This window comes from Myodes glareolus, chromosome 7 (genome assembly GCF_982192425.1).
Source record: "Myodes glareolus chromosome 7, mMyoGla1.1, whole genome shotgun sequence".
Taxonomy (NCBI): Eukaryota; Metazoa; Chordata; class Mammalia; order Rodentia; family Cricetidae; genus Myodes; species Myodes glareolus.
Genome location: NC_142032.1, coordinates 103,101,198 through 103,122,958, shown reverse-complemented (window position 1 = coordinate 103,122,958; position 21,761 = coordinate 103,101,198). Strand labels below are relative to the sequence as shown.

At 53.6% G+C, this 21,761-nt stretch overlaps 1 protein-coding gene across 9 annotated transcripts in view; it reads left to right on the top strand.

Moving 5' to 3' along the window:
- Arap1 (ArfGAP with RhoGAP domain, ankyrin repeat and PH domain 1) overlaps positions 1-21,761 on the top strand; it is a 57,880-nt gene that overhangs the window by 21,506 nt on the left and 14,613 nt on the right. For 4 of the 9 annotated variants that reach the window (XM_087908659.1, XM_087908655.1, XM_087908656.1 and 1 more), the window contains 13 exons: positions 1,128-1,670; positions 11,302-11,453; positions 11,914-11,978; positions 12,433-12,557; positions 12,679-12,828; positions 12,997-13,066; positions 13,236-13,356; positions 14,207-14,409; positions 15,070-15,176; positions 17,279-17,478; positions 18,826-18,911; positions 20,067-20,249; positions 21,321-21,495. In XM_087908659.1, the coding sequence (XP_087764785.1) occupies positions 1,165-1,670; positions 11,302-11,453; positions 11,914-11,978; positions 12,433-12,557; positions 12,679-12,828; positions 12,997-13,066; positions 13,236-13,356; positions 14,207-14,409; positions 15,070-15,176; positions 17,279-17,478; positions 18,826-18,911; positions 20,067-20,249; positions 21,321-21,495 (2,143 nt within the window). In that variant the 5' untranslated portion in view covers positions 1,128-1,164. Of the gene's footprint in view, positions 1-1,127; positions 1,671-5,477; positions 5,797-7,011; positions 7,207-11,301; positions 11,454-11,913; positions 11,979-12,432; positions 12,558-12,678; positions 12,829-12,996; positions 13,067-13,235; positions 13,357-14,206; positions 14,410-15,069; positions 15,177-17,278; positions 17,479-18,825; positions 18,912-20,066; positions 20,250-21,016; positions 21,119-21,320; positions 21,496-21,761 lie in introns of those variants that run through there. The other 5 variants (XM_087908657.1, XM_087908658.1, XM_087908661.1 and 2 more) reach the window with 4 other exon arrangements.

The window sequence follows — 21,761 nt, the reverse complement described above, 5'->3', positions numbered from 1 at the left end:
CTCTGAGCCATGTCTCCAGCCCCTGTAATTGGAGCTTTCTATTATTTTGTGATTATATGAGGTTTATTTAGGGAATATCAGTCTGTTTAGTGGGCTCAGTGACATTACTGTCACCTCGTCCATGCTGTGAGGTGTCCAAGTGGCTGTGCCCCTTGCATCTCCTAGTTGCTCTGTCTCTCTTCCTTGGACTCTTGAGTTCTTGGTGTGTACGTGGGTTCTCACTGTCCGGTGTTAGGCTGTTTTAATGACCGAGTCATACATGAACAAGTGACTGTTTCTCCCTGCCTCCCCCTCCCTCTCTCTGCCTCGGTGGCAGGATATTGCACAGAAGGCCAGGATGCAGAGGCTGTGTGATTTGGGCTTTTCCCCCTCAGGAGCTTTTCTTAAGGGACATGGACGGGACATGGAGTATGCCGAGAGGTCCACAGTGGGGCCATTTCACCCTATGCTCGCTGAGCCTCCAGACGGGGCCCTCCCCTGGGGATAGTTGTCTCAGAGGACCGGACCCTGTAGTCTTGCAGAGATGAGTGGGGATGGAGTGCTGTCATTTTCAGCAGTTGCTGAACCTGTAGGTTGGGGGTGTGGTGGCTGTAGAAGACATGATATGCTAAGAAACCTTGAGCTAGATGCCAGGGGCGCGGGGACCCTCAGAGGTGGAGAACCGGGATATTCAGTCAGGCCTGGCAATGCTCAGCTTTGTGTGGTATATGGGCACAGGGTGGATGGGCCAGAATAGAGCTCAACTTGGATATGGTGGTGCATACCTATAATCCCAGTGCTCAGAAAGCTGAGACAGGAGGATTGATTTAAGTTTCAGGCTAACCTGGGTGAGCTTAGGCACATTCAAGGTCAGAGCCGTAGAGGCACATAGCAAAACCCTTTCTCAACACACCAAAGCCACCAACAACATAAGAATTTGAGTTCATGGCATGCATGGGGTCTGGGGATTTCAGATTTCAGCATTCAAGGAGGATTGCAGTTTCTGGGATTTAGGGCTTTAGATTTTGGTCTTTAGGAATTCCGTATTTGAGATTATGACATTCAGAATCATGACTGGCACAACATGGAGGCTCACAGAGCTGGCCATGGCTCCTGGGTGGCTCCTCACCTGTGACGTCTTATTTCAGGTCTGAGCCTGGCCCGGGGCCTCTGCTGCCAGAAGCCATGGCGGAGAGCAGCGATGCCTCTCTGTCGGTAGCCGAGTGGCTTCGGGCGCTGCATCTGGAGCAGTACACGTCACTCTTTGAGAAGCATGGACTGGTATGGGCCACCGAATGCCAAGGCCTCAGTGATACCAGCCTGTTGGACATGGGCATGCACCTCCCTGGCCACCGCCGCCGTATCCTGGCTGGTCTGCTCCGTGCCCGTGCACCACCGGCCCCTGTGCCTCGCCCTGCCCCACGGCCTGTGCCCATGAAGCGACACATCTTTCGTTCACCACCTGTGCCCATCACTCCACCTGAACCGCCGCCCACAGCTGGAGATGAGGGGCTACCTGCTGCTCCACCTATTCCGCCCCGAAGGAGCTGCCTCCCACCTGCCTGCTTCACTCCGCCATCCACAGCTCCCCCGGACCCTGCACTTCCCCCACTGCCTGCCAAGCGGCACTCGGCAGAACTGAGTGTCCCTCCTGTACCTCCTCGCACCGGACCCCCCTACCCACAGGCCAGGTGAGTGCCCTAACTGCTGGTGGGTGGAAAGTCATGGGGCGTAGAAGGAGCCAGGGCTGGAGGAATGACTGACTGCTAGTGGGGACACAAGCTTAGGGAGAGGGGGCAGCGCAGAGAGGGCTGAGGTGTGTGTGGCCCGAGGATGGCCAGGACTTAAGGATACTTGGTATGTGCAGAGCAGGTAGGGGAACCTCAGTGGCCCCCGGGTGTCTATCCCAACCAGTGGGTGGTGCCACCATCCCTGAGGTTAGCCCAGTAACAGAAAACAGTTTGGGAGGCATCTGAGTTCATTGGGTCACCTGGCCTGGGATCAGGGTGTGTACCCTGGCACTAGGAGGTGATGTGTGGAGAACCCTGAAGCCTGGGGTGATGCTCAGATGTGGGGGTGGGGCGTGCGTCTGTCCGTCATACTCCTCTTCCCACCCAGTCCCAGGACCTCACTGAGCCTCAGCCAGCCTGCTCTCCCTCTTCTTCAGAATTCCTTCTCCTCTCCCTGGCTCCTCTACTCCCTGTTTTCCTGAGCTTTTTCCTCTTTCCATGGATATTCAGCTTGTTCTTCCTCCTGCTGTTTGCTTGGTGCCAGTGGAGAAGTCTCTAAAGACAGGGCTGCTGCTGTATGTTTCGGGCTAATGACATTCCCGCATTTTGAATTCTGTTGGATTTTTTGAAAGGATGTTCTGAGAGACGTCTCTTGCCTTTATCACTGCTGGACAGTGTTGGGGGATTCTGTTGATCCCTTCAGCAAGCCTTCTATGGAAGGTGGGCCTTGTGTTCTGATTTTGAGCAGGGTGACTGAGGCTTAGGGCCTGCAGGGAAGGACTGGCTGGGTCCGTACAGAAACACACTGTGGGGAATGTCTGTGAGGTGTTCTCCATCTAGAGAGAGAGGAGCATTGCGTCAAGGGAATCTTCCGGGCCAAGCCAGGTTTAAGGTTATGATCAGATTTAATTTGATGGAAATTAGAGATTTCAAGGTCTAGAAATTCATGGTTCTTGGTGTTATTGCACCCTCTAGTGGTCATCCTTCTGCATGCAGGCGAACCATTTATTTGAGAGAGGGCCGTAGTTGGAATTCAGAGTACCCTCACCACTCCACACCCCTTCTCTCCTTCCTTCTCCCCAAGCAGGACCACCCTCTGGAGATGTTTTGGGAATGGAGAGGCCTTCATAATAGGCTGATGGGAAGAATTCAGGTGGGATAGGATTTTAGCTTTATAGACCATGGTGCAAGCAAATCAGGTTCTTGCCCTCTGTCCTTGGGACCTGATGATCTATCTGAGCTGGCCTTACGTGGTTCTCCTGAAACTTTTTTTTAATATGTATTTATTATGTGTACAATATTCTGTCTGCATGTATGCCTGCAGGCCGGAAGAAGGCACCAGACCTCATTACAGATATTTGTGAGCCACCATGTGGTTGCTGGGAATTGAGCTAAGGTTAAGAGCAGGCAATGATCTTTACCACTGAGTCATCTCTCCAGCCACCGGTTCTCCTGAAATTTATATCTGTTCAGGGAACTTGCAGGGTAGAATAAAAATCATATCCACAGCCCAGGGCTCCGAGATACAAGGCCCTATTCTTAGAGCTACAGTCTGAACGTAGGTACCTGGCCCAACATATGGGGAAGTTAAGGCCCCTGTGTAAAACATCTGGCCACTCAGTAGGTATGAAGTCGGGGATCATAGAATGGTATAGTACTTGAAAGGAACCTCTGTGCATCCTCCATGGTTTTTTTGCTTTGTTTTGGTTTTTGTTTTTCTATATTTTAGAGATCGAACTCGGGGCCATGCACACACTAGTCAAGTGCCCCACACTGACCCATATCTCCAGCCCCATTTCTTTAGAGATTGAACTCGGGGCCATGCACACGCTAGGCAAGTGCTCCACACTGACCCATATCTCCAGCCCCATTTATTTTTTTTAAATATTTATTTATTTATTATGTATACAATATTCTGTCTGTGTGTATGCCTGCAGACCAGTAGAGGGCACTAGACCCCATTACAGATGGTTGTGAGCCACCATGTGGTTGCTGGGAATTGAACTCAGGACCTTTGGAAGAGCAGACAATGCTCTTAACCTCTGACTCATATCTCCAGCCCCATTTCTTTAGAGATCGAACTGGGACCATGCACGCACTAGGCAAGTGCTCCACACTGACCCATATCTCCAGCCCCATTTCTTGTACTGTGAATCATCTGGACGTTACTCACAGTGCCAAATACACTGTGCAGAATGTGCAGATGCTGTGCAGATGACTATCATACTGGATTGGGTAGGGAACAGGGACAAGGAAGAAAATCTACATGTATTCAGATGGGTTTGCGCCACATAACTTGTTCTGCAGTTTGCTGAATCCATGGAGGTGGAGCCATAGGTGGAGCCCACAGTTGGGGGCCTTTCCTTCCACCAGAGTGGCACCAAGTCCAGGTGCCCTGTGCTCTGGGAATGGAACATCAGGAGTCATGGGCATTGGCAGTCCTCAGCTCATGGGTATGCAAAGTCTTTAGGTTTTTAAAAAATTTTTATTTTATGTGTGTGGGTGTTTTGTCTGTCCTCCTGTTTGTACACCACATGTATAGGTGCACATCTGGCCAACGTTTGGAGTGGTAGCGTGTCTGTGTACTTACATATTTGTGTTGGACATGTAGGTAGACATGCTTGGTTCTAATAGGTGCAGGGATCTGTGCTGTTTCAGTGGTAGCAGGCCCTTCGCATGTGAGCTCCTCAGGCCTGAGGATACACGTGCGTGTACCCGTGGATACTGCTGCTATGGTGGTTGCAGTGCTGGCTTGCGCTGTTAATAGTGTGCAGACGCTGTTTGGGTAAGTGAATTGGCACATTTATTGTTTGTGTACTGTCAAGTGTGAGTCACTGTGCACATATGTGTGCACATATGCTGCCAAGAGCCTGAGCCTGTCAGAAAGTCAGCTCTCCAGAACCTTGGGATCTTTGTCCGTTTCCTTTACCTGGCCACTCCAGTCCTTCTCCCCAATCCCTGTTATCACACCCTTTGTGGGAAGGCTTCCTCCTTTAGAGGAGCTGGTGGGAAGTAAGAGGCTGATAGGACTCAAGGCCACAGACTAGGGTGTGAGAGCAAACCAGAAAACTAGCAAGGGTGGGACTCCCTCCTTTCTGCCTGGCCTGTGAAGCCCCCACTTCACCTCTGCATATGGTCTGGTATTTCAGCCTGCCTCCTGGCTTTGACCCTGTCCACTCAGAGTTACTTCTCTGGGTTCCAGAGGAATCATTTTTGATCGAGGGTCCCAGAGTCCCTCACTCCACACAGCCCCTTCCAGCTCTGTGACTGTCAGCTTCTTCCTCTGGCACTTGGAAGCCTTGAGATATTTGCGGGAAAGGAAGTATTTGCTCAGAGCCGACAGCTACCTGCTGGGGTCATACTTTGAAAGGTTTCTTTCTGTACTTTGACTGCCTTGCAGCTCAGCCAATCCTTGGCTTTCCTGGAGGCTGATCACCTGTTGCTGGGGCAGAAACTGTTCCCTTCCGAGAGCCTATTTTGCAGTCTCTTTGGGAGCCCTTCAGCGGGTAGGGACTGTAAGCGCTAACCAGAATCAGGACTTCCTGGATATCCACCCTGTGAGGTCTCAGGGGACCAACAGACGGGCTACTTGTCCTATTTTAGTTTGGATGGTAACTGGTGTGGCTTGAGGGGCGGGGAGGAAGTCTCTGCCCCAGGGGATTATGGGTGACTTTTCTTTTAGTGTTTTCAGGAAGTGTGTTGGCCCTGGCTGAAAGGGGTGGGGATAGGAGAGCCGGAGAGCAGGAAGCAAAGACTAGGACTGCGCGCACGCGCGCGCGACACACACACACACACACACACACACACACACACACACACACACACACGAGTCTCTCTCTCTCTCACTCACAGTTTTATGATTATATTCAGAAACACACATACACTTAGAAAAGTGATTTACACAATTCAGAGACACCACTTATAGGTGGGCAAAAACACCTGGGGCTCAGCACCTCCAAGGGAGCAGGGCACAGACACAGCTGCAAGACCGGCCCAAGCCCACATAGGCTTCCAGGGCAGACACAGGCCGCCTTGGCAGGCTCTGGTCCACCTGGCTGGAGTCCCAGGGTTCAGCAGGCCTCAGAGGGTAAGTGAGGGGCAGCCCTGGCTAGGACAGTGGGCGGCTGGGAGGGCCCTCTTGGTCTGCCTGTCACTTTCTGAGCTGCTTTTCCAGGGTTCTCTGTTGCCCCTTGACTCAGGATTTTCTTCTGCCTTCTCCACTGCTCCACTTGTTTTACTGGCCTTTTCTAACCTGCCCTCCTTCTTGTCTCTGGGTTTTCCAGGTTGGTGTCTGCCCATCAGCCTCTCCTAGATCCACTAGGGACCCCAGTACCTGTTTTCTGGTCCTTTGTCAGACTGCCACACCGCCTGGGGTGTGTGTGTGTGTGTGTGTGTGTGTGTGTGTGTGTGTGTGTGTAAGGGGAGTCTCAGCTCTGAGCCTCTGGTACTCAGCCATTCTATTCTGCTACTAATTTCCAGTTTTCTGCGCCATCAAGAATTCGCATGGGGAGATTTAGGTTAGCTTGTTGCTCTGTCAAATTCAAGATTGCTGTGTGTCCAAATCCCTTGCCCCCAGCCCAAGGTGCAGAGGGCTGGCTCTTCAGTTGTGTCTCCCCCGCCCCCGCCTGCCAGGGCTGTTAATTGGGGGGTTCATGATGAGTATGAGGTTGACCTCCCCTCCTTCCAATTATGAGGAATGAACCCAGCCCCCTGCGGGTCACTAGGGGCACAGAATAGCTTCTACTTTGGACTGGGTACCAGAAGTGGTAGGGAGGGTCCTGTCTGAAAGCTCACCAAGGGCTGAGCTGTTCTTGTCCCTAGGGAGAAAGTAGGTCCAGAACCAGGAGGTTCACAGAGCAGACAGGCAGATAGATACTACCTGCCTCATGTCTGCCACAGCAGGACTGGTCTCTGGGGCAGCTCAGCAGGGTCAGGCAGTGGAGTGGTGTGGAAGAGGAATGTTTGGGGGGTGCTCCTGGAGGGAGCAGTGTGTTTTAAGCACAAGGGAGTTGATGGTTTGTGGTCATTCCATGTAGAAAGCCCCAGCAGAAGCCTAGCCCCTAGTGGTACTTAGCAAGGGGAGCACCCTTCCCCACCCCCATCCAGGAAGAAGTGCCCTGGGCTGTGGGGCCTTGGTCCTGTGCTAACTTCTAATTGGGTGCTATTGAAGGGTGCAGGGGGCTGCAGCCTTTCCAGAGCGGCATGCTGGCAGGGGGGGTTGCTCAGTGTGGCTCCTTTGTGTTCACTGACATGTAGGCTGCAGGCCTCTGTCCTGGCAAAGGGAGCCTTGGTGGCCTGGGCAGAAGTGAGGAGGACAGAGCCAGGGCTGTGCAGCAGCAGCGCTAAGGTGGAGGAGGAAGGACAGAAGCAGCATGCAGGAAGCAATGAGTACAGGACCAGGTCCCAGCTGCTGAGGAGGAAGTACACTGGGAAAGTTTACCACTGGAAGGGGACACCAGCAGATCACCGGGCCTGGCCTCCTTTTGCAGCTGTGCTGGTGAGAGTCCTAGAAGTGGTGTGGGTCCCTTTAAGACCCATGTAACATTTTAGGGGGATGGCTCTGACTCTGGGATGGAATGTAGCCTGGGTCTTTGTCCTCTGAGGTCTCTCAGTGAACCAAACGCAGAAGGATATAGCCATGCAGGATGATCAGAAGTGTGGAGGTGACCTGGAGAGGTGTCTCAGCGACTAAGAGCACCGGCTGCCCATCCAGAGGACTTGGTTCAATTCCTAGGGCCTACATGGTAGCTCACAAAGCATTTGAAACAAATAAATCTTAAAAATAAAGAAATACTATGGAGTGTGGGGGAGCCCTGAGGAAGCCCCTAAGAAGCCTGAGGCATGAGGGAAAGCCCGCAGTAGGGCTGGAGGATGTGGGTGTATGCCTTTTAAGAAAGTAAGAGTTTGGGCTGGAGAGATGGTTCAGAGGTTAAGAGCACCGACTGCTCTTCCAGAGGTCCTGAGTTCCCAGCAACCACATGGTGGCTCACAACCATCTGTAATGAGATCTGGTGCCCTCTTCTGGCCAGCAAACATACAGACAGACAGAACACTGTATACATCAATCAATCAATCTTTAAAAAAAGTAGGAGTTTAGCTAGACAGGGACAGATGTTCGAGGTGAAAGAAGCGCTTCATGTAAGTGCTTTATTGAAGTATATGTTTATAAACTGCAGCTCGGGATTGTAGAGATGGCCCAAAAGTTAAGAATGCAAACTGCTCTTGTAGAAGACCCGTTCACAGTTCCCACATTGGGTGGTCACAACCACCTGCAACTCCAGCTCCAGAGTATCCGCTGGCACTCAGGTGCATACACTTATACACAAACATGCACATGCATACAATTTAAAGGTAAATAAATAAATAGTTATAGACTTCAGATTAGCTTTTTATAGAGGGCTGGAGAATGACTGGGTAGGGAATGGGGACTTAGTCCAAAGTCTGCTTGATATTTAGGCTGCCCCTCTCGGCAGTCCTCCTGCCCTCAAAGTGAGCCTTGGTTTCTCTGGCTGGAGACGGATAAAGACGGAAGGATTGAGACGGGAGCATGGGGCCCTTGGGGGCGAAGGCTATAATGCAGCTCATGGCCTAGTTTGTGGGGCTGAGACTCCTTCGGCTACAGTCCAAGTAAGAGACTGTGCCGTAACATGTGAGAGCAGCATGGGTAAGCTTACAGGCTAGCCAGAGTTGGGGAAACTGAGGCTCAGAGGTCATGACTGAGCTCTGGGACTCAAACCCAGGTTTGTCTGCCTCCAAACCGGAGCAGGCACAATTCTCAGTGTGCCCAGACAGACTGTGTTCACACCTACTGCCCTCTGGTAGAGCCACACCGTCAGTGTCGGAGTCACTCCGATCTTCCCCATTTAGACTTAGGGCCCTCGTATGTCCCCCAGTTCTGGGTACAAGATCCCATGATATTTCCTGTGATCTGTAAGGGCAGACTTCTTGGGCTCAGGAGCCAGGCTGAGGTGGGTCCCCCCTTCCCAGGTGCCCAGTCTTATTGTGAAAGGCGAAAAAATGAGAGCTGCACCTTGGCCAGAGAAAGGCCTGAGGTACAGCCCTGCTGGGGCCTGTGGGCTGCAGTTTGAGGTACAGAGGGTGTTTCCCTGGGTTGGGAGTTGGGGTAGAGGTCAAAGAAGAAGGAACAGGGTGAGCAGAGGCCTGCTCTGGGCTAGCGCTCTGGGCTGGGCTGAGGCCAGAGCAACACTGGACTGGAGAACTGAACAGCCTGGGACTGTTTGTGAGGAGCAGACACCCAGGGCTGCTCCAGGGGTGCTCCCCTCAGGCTCGGTTCTCGGTAGGGGATACTACTCCCCTCCCCTGGGGATTTCCCACAAGTCCAGCTTACTTCTCCTTTCCTGGTCCTGACTCAGCAGTACTGGATGCTCTGTGCCAGGCGGCCTGGCTCTCCTGGAGGTTTCTTGCTGCAGGTGTTAGGAGAGACCCCGCTGTCTCCCCTCCTGGGACAGATGATAAAGATAGAGGGCACCTGCAGGTGGGGAGCCTCAGGACAGGCTCTAGAACATCAGGACCGTGGAGGAGGTAGACAAGGCCAGGAGGGTTTGTGAGGAGGGGGAGCAAGTGGGTGCCCTTTGCCATTCTCCACTCCTCAAGGGAGAAGACAGGCAATAGGGAGCCAGGCCCACTTAGGCTTGTTGGGCCATGGAGAACAGGAATTCCCCACTTCCCCATGGTTCTCATTCTGCTCTCAGCTGGCCTCCACAGCCCCTTCTTCCTGCTCTGGAAGCAGCTGTGTGCTGGGTCGATTCACACATCCAGAAGTCTAAGGCCTTGGAACTGATCACCGGGGCCAGGCATGTTTGCTGGGCATGTTTGCGTTCGAATGTTTAGTCATTATTTAATCATTCATTTGCTTCCCTCACATCCAGAACGGTTGGTCCTGCTGTTTACCCCCCACTGTCTAGCTCTTGCTGCCCACTCAGTCAAGCTTTTCACTGGGCTGTGGGGATCTTGAGTCCGATGTTTCCCTTCTGTAACGAGTCTCAGGTCAGCTTGGGGAGACAGCCTGGCGCAGTGCCCACAAGGAACATCATACTCTCAGTACCACCTCCCTCAGTAGCAGTTCCCAGAGAGGTAGACAAGGTATAGAGAACAACTTGCTAGCAGGTGGCGACAGGGTCACGCCACAGTCCACACAGCTGTGTAGCAGCCATTCTTTGTGACCCTTGCAATTGACAGCTCAGAGGTGAGAGACCGAGAGAACCAGGGTGGGCAGGTCTTGTTCCAAGGGGCTCGTGTGCCTTGGGTGTTCTCAGCTGCAGGTCACCACAGTGAGGTAGAGCTTGCTGCTGATTTCTCCTCGTATGCCTGCAGTTTCTGTTCAGGCCACTGTGGCCTAGGCAGTGCTATGTGGGTAACCGGGCTGCTGTGCCACCTCATGCAGGTCATGACTCCACAGGGAAGTCGCACCCCTGCCATCTGCATGGCTGCGTTCTAAGAAGCATGTAGAATCAGTCGAGCCGGGATTCCGTTAGCTTGGATGCTAACACATCTTTGGCAGGAGGGATAGACTTTGAAAAATATTATTTGGAATGATTTCATGTAACGGGGAGATCAGCAGGGTTAGGAAAACAAAAAGGTGACTGGGAAGAAGTGGCGCAGAGGCAGGGAACAGCGAGGAGGACATTGGTCACATACTCCCAGACCTCCTTGCATTTATGCGGTCACATGCTGCTACCCCCTGCTGGGAACACTGGAGACCAGATCAGACCAAAGGTAATCTGGGTTTGGGAGGAAGCTGCTCACTCCAATGCCCCTCCTTAGCCCTTGGCAGATGTGGACAGAGATAGCTGATGGGGCCAGGGCCACCTGTGGCTGCTGGGCACCGGGGATCCTGTATGTTCATGTGACCGGCTCTCTAGTGCTTACCCTCCCCTCTGCCTGTGAAAATGGCTCCTACTTCACAGAAAAGGAAACCTAGACCCCGAGTGGTTAGACACGTAGCCCAGGACACACAAAAATGAAGACACCAAGGTGGGGTTCAAACCCGTGTGACAGATGACAGAGCCCTTCAGGAAACATGCATCTCCAGGCTAGGAGAACAGGACAACCATGAAGGGAAAGCACAGGTGTCTGAGCAGGCCCTGGAAGAGGGACCGCAGAGAAGGAAGCAGCGGGGAAGAGCTCTTGCAGGATCTGAGTTCACTGGGAAATAGTGATTTTCTGAATGTCTACATAAAAAGGCAAAGGCTTGGCCCAGAGACCAGAACTGGGGCCTCAGGAATCAGTTTCTGAGACTGGCCTGTGTCTGCAGTCCTGGGCTTGATGCCTGTTTCAATCCCGTCCTCTCTTTGCCAGCAAATGCTCTGGACCTCCATGCTTAGCCTTCTCCACCCTGTTCTGGTCTTTTCTGTCCACGTTGAGGTCCCATGGGAGCATGGCTAAAAGCTGGAGCATTGGGGCTGGGTGCCCGGTGCATTTGGGCCCGAGAGACGCTGCTGAATGTACATGACTGAGGCTGTGTGAGGCAGGTTGGAGTCTGGGTAGGGAAGGTTTTGTTCAGGTGGACAGGGTTCAGTGGATCGGAGCTTTGGCTGTTGCATACTGACACCCAACTTTGTTCTGTTCTCAGCCTCCCCTCTAAGGAGGAGTTACTGCTGCCACCAGTGCCACCCCATCCCCAACCAGAGGAGACCCTGCCCACGCGCCTGCCTGCCTTTTCCCAGGGGCCTCCCTGTCCTCCCGAGATCCCTCCCAAACCTCCTCGCCTTCTCCCTGAGTTTGGTGAGTGCCACAGGACAGCTGGGCTCTGGGTGGCCTCCAGGGCTCAGTCATGGAGAGCATGCAGTGGGCATGTTCTCTGTCTCCACCCTGTCTTCTGCTTGCCGCGTCTGAGCATGGCTGACCCTTGGGGTAGTGAAATTCCCGGCCCCAGTGCTGCTAGAGGTGAGGCTGCCACCCCTGGCTTGTCTTCATTCTTGTTGCCTTGTAGGCCTTGTTTGGACAATCCCCACTCCTGACTCCAGAGTTTGCTGCCTGGTCAGCCTCCTGTGGTAGCCCTTCCTTCCCTTCAGTATAAATAGCACTTCCTGTCCCCTGTGCCTGTCTTTTGAAAGTCAGGCCTGGGTAGGGGTGGGAGTCTCTCCCAGTCTAGGAGTGGCCTTCGTAAAACCAAGCCCTAGTGCCCCTTAGAGGAGGTCAAGTTCCTGGCTTCTGAGCCTCCCCCTCACCCTTTTTTTACCAGACGACTCTGACTATGACGATGTCCCCGAGGAGGGGCCCAAGGCCCCAGCCAGCGTGATGACCAAGGTAGGCAGGGCAAGTGGTTGGGGTTGCACTGATGGCCTATGTTGTGGAGGGAGGGCGGGCTGGCAGCTCATTGGCCTTGGGGACCCTAGGATCTCCTCCTCTAGCAGAGAGGCCACTCCCCTCCCCCCAATTTAAAGTCTCACCACATAGGAGTCCACCCCAGAACCTCATCCTGGGGTCTGCAGCTTCTGTTCCAGGCTTGGGTTGCTGTGGCTGGGTGTGTGGTCTGTTGCTATTTGTGTCCTCATGTCCCCTCTCTCTTGAATGTATATTGTGTCTCTCTGACCCTGTCTCTGGTCTCTGTGTGGTCTCGGCTGCTGGGGGGAGGGGTGCAGAAACAGAAGTAAAAGTGCTGAGTTGTGGGCTGAGGACGGAGCCTACAGTGGTGTGGCAGCCAAGGGGTGTGATCGGGATGAGGGGAAAAACGTGACACTGAGTGCTCCTGGGGGGGCAGGAGGAGCCCTTGCCGAGCCGAGTCCCACGGGCTGTGAGGGTGGCTAGTCTGCTGAGCGAGGGAGAGGAGCTGTCTGGGGATGATGCCGAAGATGAGGATGACCATGCCTATGAGGGTATCCCCAAGTGAGTATCCTCCCATTCAGCTGCCCTGAAAAGAAAGCCCAAGCCCCTTAGCCTACCCGCCTGTCACGGCTGTAGCCTTAGGGAGCCTCAGCCTCGCTGCCCTTCCCTTCTCTTGTCCCAGTGGCGGGTGGCCCACCAGTGGCCTGAACCACCCCTTACACAGCCTGACCCCTGACTTCCCACCACACCTCATGGATGAGCTGCCTGGGGGCTCCACCCCCATCACACCTGTCATCAAGGCTGGCTGGCTGGACAAGAACCCACCACAGGGGTGAGTGAGGCCTGCCTGCACCTTCTCGTGTCTGCGTGTCCAAGATTGAGAAATTTTCCTTCCGCATGCACATTAACCATTGGTGACCAATGGATGATCTAGGTGCTAGGAAAGGGGCCTGGGCATAATGGTGGGACTTCCTCCTCATTCCCAGTCTTTGCTGTCCAGGTCTTATATCTACCAGAAGCGATGGGTGAGACTGGATGCTGACTACCTGCGATACTTTGACAGTAACAAGGTGAGGCTTCCGTCGGCCCCTCGCTAGGCTGAACCCCGGTATTGCTTCAGGCCTAGTCCTTAGCTGACCCTCAGTGGGGTCCCGGTCTGTGGACTGGCTGAAGGCAGGGATCGCTGGCCAGCTGCAGAAGATAGACTCTCACTCTGAATGCAGCTCTTCTCTCCCCCAGGACGCATACTCTAAGCGCTTTGTCCCTGTAGCCTGCATCTGCCGAGTAGCTGCTATTGGAGACCAGAAGTTTGAAGTGATCACCAACAATCGAACCTTTGCCTTCCGGGCAGAGAGCGATGGTGGGAGTTTAGGAGCGTATGTGTGTCTGTGCATGTGTGTGCATGTGTGTGTGTGCATGTGTGTGTGGTGGGAGTTTAGGTGTATTTGTGTGTGTCTGTGTGAATGTGCGCATGTGTGTGTGTGTCTGTGTGCATGTGCGTGTGGTGGGAGTTTAGGAGCATATGTGTGTCTGTGTGTGTTTGTGTGTCTCTGCATGTGCGTGTGTGTCTGTGTGTGTAGTGGGAGTTTAGGAGTGTATGTGTGTGTTTGTGTGCGTCTGTGTGTGTGTCTGTGTGCATGTGCGTGTGGTGGGAGTTTAGGAGTGTATGTGAGTGTCTGTATGTACATGCGCGTGTGTGTGTATGTGCGTGTGTGTCTGTATGTGCGTGTGTGTCTATGTGCATGTGTGTCGGGGGGAGTTTAGGAGTGTATGTGAGTGTATGAGCACGTGTGTCTGTGTGTGTGTCTGTGTGTGTGGGGAGTTTAGGAGTGTGTGTGTGTGTCTGTAAGTGCATGTGTGTCTGTGTGTATGTGTGTCTGTGTGTAGGACTGGAAATTCGGTCATGTTGTGGGAAGGGAATAATGTATGTTTGCTCCCTAACACGTCAGACCCAGGGAGGCATTGTCCCTGTGTGGTTTGGGGGAGGAGAAGGAAGGAGGAGCTCCTTCCCTGACACGCCCCAACTGCACAGAATTACATATCAGCATGCACAGAGATGCAGGCTCTAACAGTTGTGGTGACTCGCCTGGTGTAAGCCAGACAGGGTGACAGACCAAACCAGTGGGCTTCCTAGCGAGGTAATCTTTGAGGAGCCTATAGCCAGGGGTCCCTGTCAACTGAGTTCAAATGTCACTTTCGCCCTTTTGCAGTGGAGCGGAATGAGTGGATGCAGGCTTTGCAGCAGGCAGTGGCCGAGCAGCGAGCCTGTGTTCGGCTCTCCAGTGCTTCTGTGTTGGGAGTTCGAGGCACTGAGCAGCCTGACCGCACTGGCAGCCTGGAGCTACGAGGCTTTAAGAATAAACTTTATGTGGCTGTGGTTGGGGACAAAGTACAACTCTATAAGAATCTGGAGGTATGAAGGACTCTACCAGGCCACTGGGCTCCCCCTGACCTGTGCTCACCACAGTCCCCTTCCCTGCCCCTCACCTGTTTACCTGGTCCCTCCCTGGTCTTACTAGAGCCCAAGTTCAGTACTTTTCCATCCAGCCTTTCCTGCACTGGGCCTGCACGCCCCTTCTTCCCTCTTGTCTATCTGTGCCTCATCTCCATCCAGCTCCTGAGCAGTCACCTCCCATCCTGCCCCACTCACCTCCTGAGCTCCACCCTCCCACCCTCCCCACTCACCTCCTGAGCTTTACCCTCCCACCCTCCCCACTCACCTCCTGAGCTCCACCCTCCCATCCTGCCCCACTCAGCTCCTGAGCTCCACCCTCCCATCCTGCCCCACTCACCTCCTGAGATCCATCCTCCCACCCTCCCCACTCAGCTCCTGAGATCCACCCTCCCACCCTCCCCACTCAGCTCCTGAGATTCAACCTCCCCACTCAGCTCCTGAGCGCCACCCTCCCACCCTCGCCCCAGTTGTTCTAGTCCAGGCTTCCACCCCTGCTCAGATTCCTTCCTCCTTCCTAGTCTCTTTCTAGTCCCTAGGAACCACCTTCCCCAACTCCCCGTGCTGTACCTTCAGCCCCACTCTCAGCCTTGCCTTCCTCCCTTCACATCCGTCCATCAGGAGTTCCATCTGGGCATTGGCATCACCTTCATCGACATGAATGTGGGCAACGTGAAGGAAGTAGACCGGCGCAGCTTTGACCTCACTACCCCCTACCGCATCTTCAGGTGATCCCCCCCCCCCCACTTGCAGCCCTACCCCATGGTGCAGGCCTGCTCTGCTCACCCACATGCCTTAGTCTGTCAGACTTCTTCACTCATCTTTGTCTGGCCATTTCTGTCCTTTTAGCTCACCACATTGTTCCCCAACACTGCTACCCTCTCCCTGGGTGTTGCTTTGTGGTACCATCTGGCTGTTCCCAACCCCAAACCTGTGGGGTCTCCAACAGAACCTACTTACGCTCAAAGTCTGAGCGCCTGTTGCCTGCTGGGATACCTCCCTCGCGGCCCTCCTCTGCCTTATGTGTATGGCCTCTCTGTCACCGTCACTGCCTTTGCGCTCTCCTTTGGCACTGTGCTCCCCTGGTTACTGTCACCATCACCCATCTTCATGAGGCTGCTCGATGTTCATCAGGGCCACCACTTGGGCCTACGGGACTTGGTACAATGGAATGAGAATGCTGGTTGCTTCTCTCGAGCCCTGGCAGCTTTTGAGTTTCTCTACTGGCTGTTGTGGTGGAGGCTTCTCTCCCAAAGAGGAGCTCTGTTGTAGTGGGGAGAGCCGCTTGTGTTCATCCCTCAGAAATAACCACACAGAAATTGTATTAATTAAATTACTGCTTGGCCCATTATCTCTAGCCTCTTATTGGCTCTCACATCTTGATTTAACCCATTTCTGTTAATCTGTATATCACCATGTGGCAGTGACTTACCGGGAAAGATTCTCACCAGCATCTATCTCAGGCAGAGGATCCATGGCTTCTCCCTGACTCTGCTTTCTTCCTCCCAGAATTCAGTTTTGTCTTCCCCGCCTACCTAAGTTCTGCCCCTATCAGGCCAAGGCAGGTTCTTTATTCATTAACCAATACAAACAACACATAGAAAGAAGGACCTCCCACACCAGAGCTCATGACCATTACCCTCCAGCGTCGGTGCCTTCCTTAGCTGTGCTGACAGGTGTGAGAGGCGGGACTCTTACACACTTCTGTGTGTCGTCCTTAGCTATGCTGACAGGTGTGAGAGGCGGGACTCTTACACACTTCTGTGTGGCTTGCAGTTGGTGGTGACAGGTGTGAGAGGCGGGACTCTTACACACTTTCTGTGTGGCTTGCAGTTGGTGGTGACAGCAGCAGCAGATAAACAGCCAGAGGGAGTTTTGTTTTGTTTAGTTTTTTGTTTTCCAAGGCAGGGTTTCTCCGTTTAGCCTTGGCTGTCCTGGAACTAGCGCTGTAGATCAGGCTAGCCTCAAATCCAGAGATCTGTCTGTCTCTGCCTCTTGAGTGCTGGGATTAAAGGCGTGTGCTAGCACCGTCCAGCTCCAGAGGGAGCTTTTGCCGAAGGGAAGACAGTTCTGCATCTGCTCTTCAGATGGAGCTTTCTACTTTGAAGAGCAGGAGGTTGTGGTAGACAGAACTGCAGGGACCCATGTGTGTCAGACCAATGGAGTTCTTTTTTCTTTTCTTTTCTTCTTTTCTTTCTTTCTTTCTTTCCTTCCTTCCTTCCTTCCTTCCTTCCTTCCTTCCTTCCTTCTTCTCTTCTCCCTCTTCCTCTTCCTCTTTCTCCTCCTCCTCCTCCTTTTTTTCTTTGAGACAGGGTCTCTCTGCATAGCCCTGGCTGTCCTGGAATGGACTATGTAGGCCAAGCTGGCCTTGAACTCACAGAGATCTACCTGCCTCTGCCCCTGGTGGAATTAAAGGCATGTGCACCATTCTGGACCCCCAGTGGAGTTCTTTCTGGCTGAAGGTGGAGGTGGTATACACACACCTCAGTGTTCTGTCCTCCGCCCCATATAAAGCCTCATCTGGTGCTCTGAGGGCTCCTTGCACCTGCTCCACCTATCTCAGGCCTGTGCCGCTCAACTCTTGTCATCTCTGCCTGTGTGCCTTCCTGCCCTCTCCGCCCTAAACATCTGCCCCTTATCACCTGGCCTAGCCCTTCTTTTCTCTCTCTGTTTCTTCTGGACTCCTCCTTTATTTCTAGTTCTCATGATTCCTTTCGTCGTCCTCACTTTTCTACCAGTCCTGACCCAGAGCTCAGGCCGCTCCTCCCTCCCTCTGGCCCTCCAATCCCCCGAGGCCTTCCCTACCAGTTCCCTACTTATGTGTCCACAGCTTCTCAGCTGACTCAGAGGTGGAGAAGGAGCAGTGGCTGGAGGCCATGCAGGGAGCCATCGCAGAGGCCCTGTCTACCTCAGAGGTGGCCGAGCGCATCTGGGCTGCCGCCCCCAACAGGTTCTGTGCTGACTGTGGAGCTTCCCAACCTGACTGGGCCTCCATCAATCTCTGTGTTGTCATCTGCAAGCGCTGTGCAGGTAGGTATGTGTGCAACAGGCTGGCCATTGGACCACAGGTGGCCTATTCGGCAGATCCTGGAGCCCTTATTCCTAATGCTGCTCCAGCATTATTGGCTATTCTTCTGGGAGTGACCTTTAGTATTCAGTTCATTGTCATACTCTTTCCACAAGGATGGGGACAGACAAAGCAGGAAAAAGCATTTTTTTTTCCAGGGCTACCTGGCAAGGAAGTGAGCTTAGATCAGAGCCCAGGCTGTTAGAATCTGGTGTCCCTGTCACATTAGAAGCATGCAGAAGGCCAGGCCTACCAGGTTCTTCATGCTGAGAGAGGAGCCAGGGTTTTGACATAGTCAGCTCTGTGGGCTAGACTTTAGTTTACAGGAAGAAGCTGAGATGGAGACCTGAGGAGGGCTGCTGCACCACCCAGGAGTGGGACAGGAGGTGCCGAGTGCCTTTTAGGGTGGAATGGAAAAAGGTGGGGCCCACGGTGTATTTATCTCTGGCTCTGCTTACCACGTGCTGGCAATTGGATTATCCCGAGAGCTGACAGTGCCCCAGTGATGGCTTTACATGGCTGCAGATTTGAGGTGGGTCCTTGATGTGAGAATTCAGGAGGAAGAACAGATCTGGGTGAGTCAGTAAGCTTAGGAAGAACTTCTAGGCCTGTGGGACTTTAGGGCAGATGTTAGGCCCTAGGGCCGTGAGGTCTGTGCGTAGACAAGAGGCAGCTTTGCTGGTGATCACGTAAGGAAAACTTCAGTTTGTCGAGCTGATACAGGCTGACTTTGGTGACGTGGTTCTCTGTGGACGATGGAGCTGATACAGGCTGACTTTGGTGGACACAGTTCTCTGTGGAAGATAGTGCATGAATGCAGGGCCAGGGCTTGAGCCAGGCAATGCGGGTTTGTTCTGGGCACTGAGGACAGAAACCTAAAGCCAGATCAGGATCCTGTTTATATGCAGTTGCATTGCAACGGGAAGGGCAGAAAACACAGGAGCCAATTAAGTATTGGTATTGCAAGAAGTGGGAAGAGAAGGTGCCATTTGTTTGGGACATCTCTGAGGAGATGACATGTATATACCTTCCATGTATGACAGGAAGGTGTGGCCATGTAGGGAGGTGGGGAAGAAAGCTGAGGCAGGAAGTTGGGGATGACAGGGGAGCAGAGAGGTGTTCTTATCTACGACTAGAAGAGCTGAGGGCATAGAGAAGCAGTCAGTCGGTGGGAAAGTGGCCCGAATGCCCCACTGTGCTGTGCCAAATGGAGTTGCAGACCAGCTTCAGGTCTGCTCGAGGAGCGCTGTGGATGGTTGAGTGCTCATGGGAAGGGTTGTACCCAACAAACTGTCTGGTCTCCATCACAGGGGAGCACCGTGGTCTGGGTGCTGGCGTGTCTAAGGTGCGGAGCCTGAAGATGGACAGGAAGGTGTGGACAGAAACTCTCATTCAGGTGGGCATGCCCTGCTTGTCACCCATGCTTGGGGTGTCCCCTCTCAGCGGCTATTCCCCATCTCAGTGACCTCAGAACTTCGGAGCGAGGGGGCCTCCAGATAATTTTAGGGTGGGGATTTTGGAAGAACCTACAGTTTTAAAGGGTTGTAAAAAAAGATTTGACAGAGATCACATATGTTTCTTAAAATCCAAACTGCTTATTATTTGACCTTTTAGAGAATTGCTGACCCCTGATATAGTTCAGCTGTTGTCCTGATGTGGGAACTGAAGCCCTGGATTGGGCTGTGATGTGCCCAAGGTTACCCAACTACTGCAGATTGACCACTCAGCCTGTGCACAGTGTGCACATGATGCGTGATTTGAGGCTCACATGTGGACATATATTTATACCTATGCATTTAAACTTCTTTGGTGCCTGTGCGTATGAGAGTTGTTATGGGGAACCTACAGCAGGAGGCTAGACCCAGGAACCTGCCACCCAGGGCCTTACTGCTAAGTTGGGGTCTTGAGAGTGTATCCATTTCATGTGCCCTTCTTTATGTTTGGCATATCAATGTAGAGAATGTTGCTTTTGTTAAAGAGCGTGTCTTTCAGGGTAGCCCTGAGTTAGGATCAGAATACCCAGGATAGAAGGAGGAGACCAAGGCTCAGAGAGAAAAACAAAAAAAAACCCAAGCAGGTCCATAGTGGCAGAGAGAGGCCAGCACTCTGAACAAGTGGACTGGGGAGTCCAGGAAATGCCTGTGATAGGGTGACTATGGAACAGAGGGGGAAATGATCCTGGCCCCTAATCCTGTCCCCCTTCACCTCCTAGAAACCGCCACCCTCTCTCATCCAGAGAGGAGTGTCAGGGACAGATAGACCCAAAGTCCCTGCCTACCCTAAGCTGACAGGTTAGACACCACCCCCTCATGGGGACAGCCTCAAGAATGCAGAGTTCCAGCAAGGTTCCCAGAGACCAGGCCTCAAACCTTCACCTATTAGATTGTCCAAGACAATCTGAGCAGAGAGCCTGGGGCTTCGAGCAGAGACCATGGCCACCAGCAGACCTTGCTGCTCCTGATTCCCCTCCCGCTTGGGGAAGGTGGGTGTGTGGCCTGATCTCAGGGCCTCTCATTGTCCGCTGCCTCTCACCTCTTGCCAATACCCACAGCTCTTCATACAGCTGGGCAATGGCCCTGGGAACCACTTCTGGGCCGCCAACGTGCCCCCTAGTGAGGCCTTGCAGCCCAGCAGCAGCCCTGCTGCCAGGCGGTACCACCTGGAGGCTAAGTACAGAGAGGGCAAGTACCGTCGCTACCACCCACTCTTTGGCAACCAAGAGGAGCTGGACAAGGTCAGCACACCAAGACTCTGGGATTCTTGAGCCTTCTTGTCCCTGCGTTGTCAGGGACCCTTGAACCTATCCCATTCTTCCTTTGCCCCCATTCCTCCATCTCAGCCCATCTCTTCCATTAGCTTAGAGGCTGTGAACATATGGGGAAACTGAGGCCCAGAGGGCAGCAGGGCCTGCATAAGGAAAGCCAGGACAATGCAGGGAGGAGTCAGGCTTGGTTCTTGGTCCAGTGCCATGTCTTCAGCATCTGGCTGCCTCCTCCTGATTCCTCTGTGCCCCGCACCCTGTCCTGTTCCTTCAGAATCCTGCCAAAAGGAGTGAACTTGGTGGGGATGCTATTTCCTGTCAGGCTCATGAAAAACAGCTGGACTGCTCTGACCCACCCCATCCACACCCCATTCTAGATGAGGCCCCATATGGGCCCCAGACCCCAGAAGATTGGGAACCAAGTCTTGGACCATGATGTGGCTCAGCCTGAGTGGGGGACAGCTCGCTTGGAGGCAGCGGGTGGCGTTTGTGACATATGGGTGGCCCTCAGCTCTTGCTCCAAGCAGTCCTATCCAGGCAGGCCAAGTCTAGCTCCCAGAGCTCTGTGGAAGCTAGGCCTACACCTCCCTAAGACCTAGGCGTCCAGCCCCCAGTTCAGCCCAGCCCAGTCTGGCCTACTAGCCAGAAGGGTGGTGGCTCCCATTGGTCCGGAGGGCTGGGCAGGCAGCGAGGAATTCAAATGTGGGAGGAATTAGCTACAATCCTTAGCCCCGCCCTCTGCCCCCGCTGCGAGACAGAGGGAGCCTGAGATCCTCCGGGGCTCCTGGCAGCCTGAGTAGCAGCAGGGTGAGGCCCTGGGCTAGGACCCCGGCCTCAGCCAGGTAGCCTCTGCCCATCCCCTCTGACTTGCTGTCTCCTCTCCTTTTTCCTTTCCTTTCTTTTCTTTCCTTCTGGCTTCGCTAGGTCCTGGCCTCTTTCAATCTGGATTTGGATGACTTTCCTCCTCCCTTCTTGCAAGCTCCCATCCCTACCCCTCCATCTCCCTCCCACCCCTGCTCGGACTGACCCTCCCCTCTCCTCTAGGCCCTGTGTGCTGCAGTTACTACCACTGACCTGGCTGAGACCCAGGCACTCCTGGGCTGTGGGGCTGGGGTCAGCTGCTTCTCAGGGGACCCAGCAGCTCCCACACCCCTGGCTCTTGCTGAGCAGGCTGGACAGACACTGCAGATGGAGTTTCTACGGAATAACCAGAGCACAGGTGAGTGGCCAGTGGCTCTGTCTTCTGCTGACAGAGTCTGGAGTGGCAGCAGAAACTGAGAACCTGGATTTGCAGGCCACTCCCAAACTGTGATTGAAGCTCCTTGGTGGTCCCTGGGGCAGCAGCATGGTACTGAGGGCATGTTTGGGGTTTATGTGTCAGTGGATACTTGTGTTTTCTGTGAATGTCCTTTTGTGTCAGTGTCTCTGTCCTGACTGACAGGGTGGGTCCATAGGGTGTCTGTTCCAGAATGAACCTTGGAACTA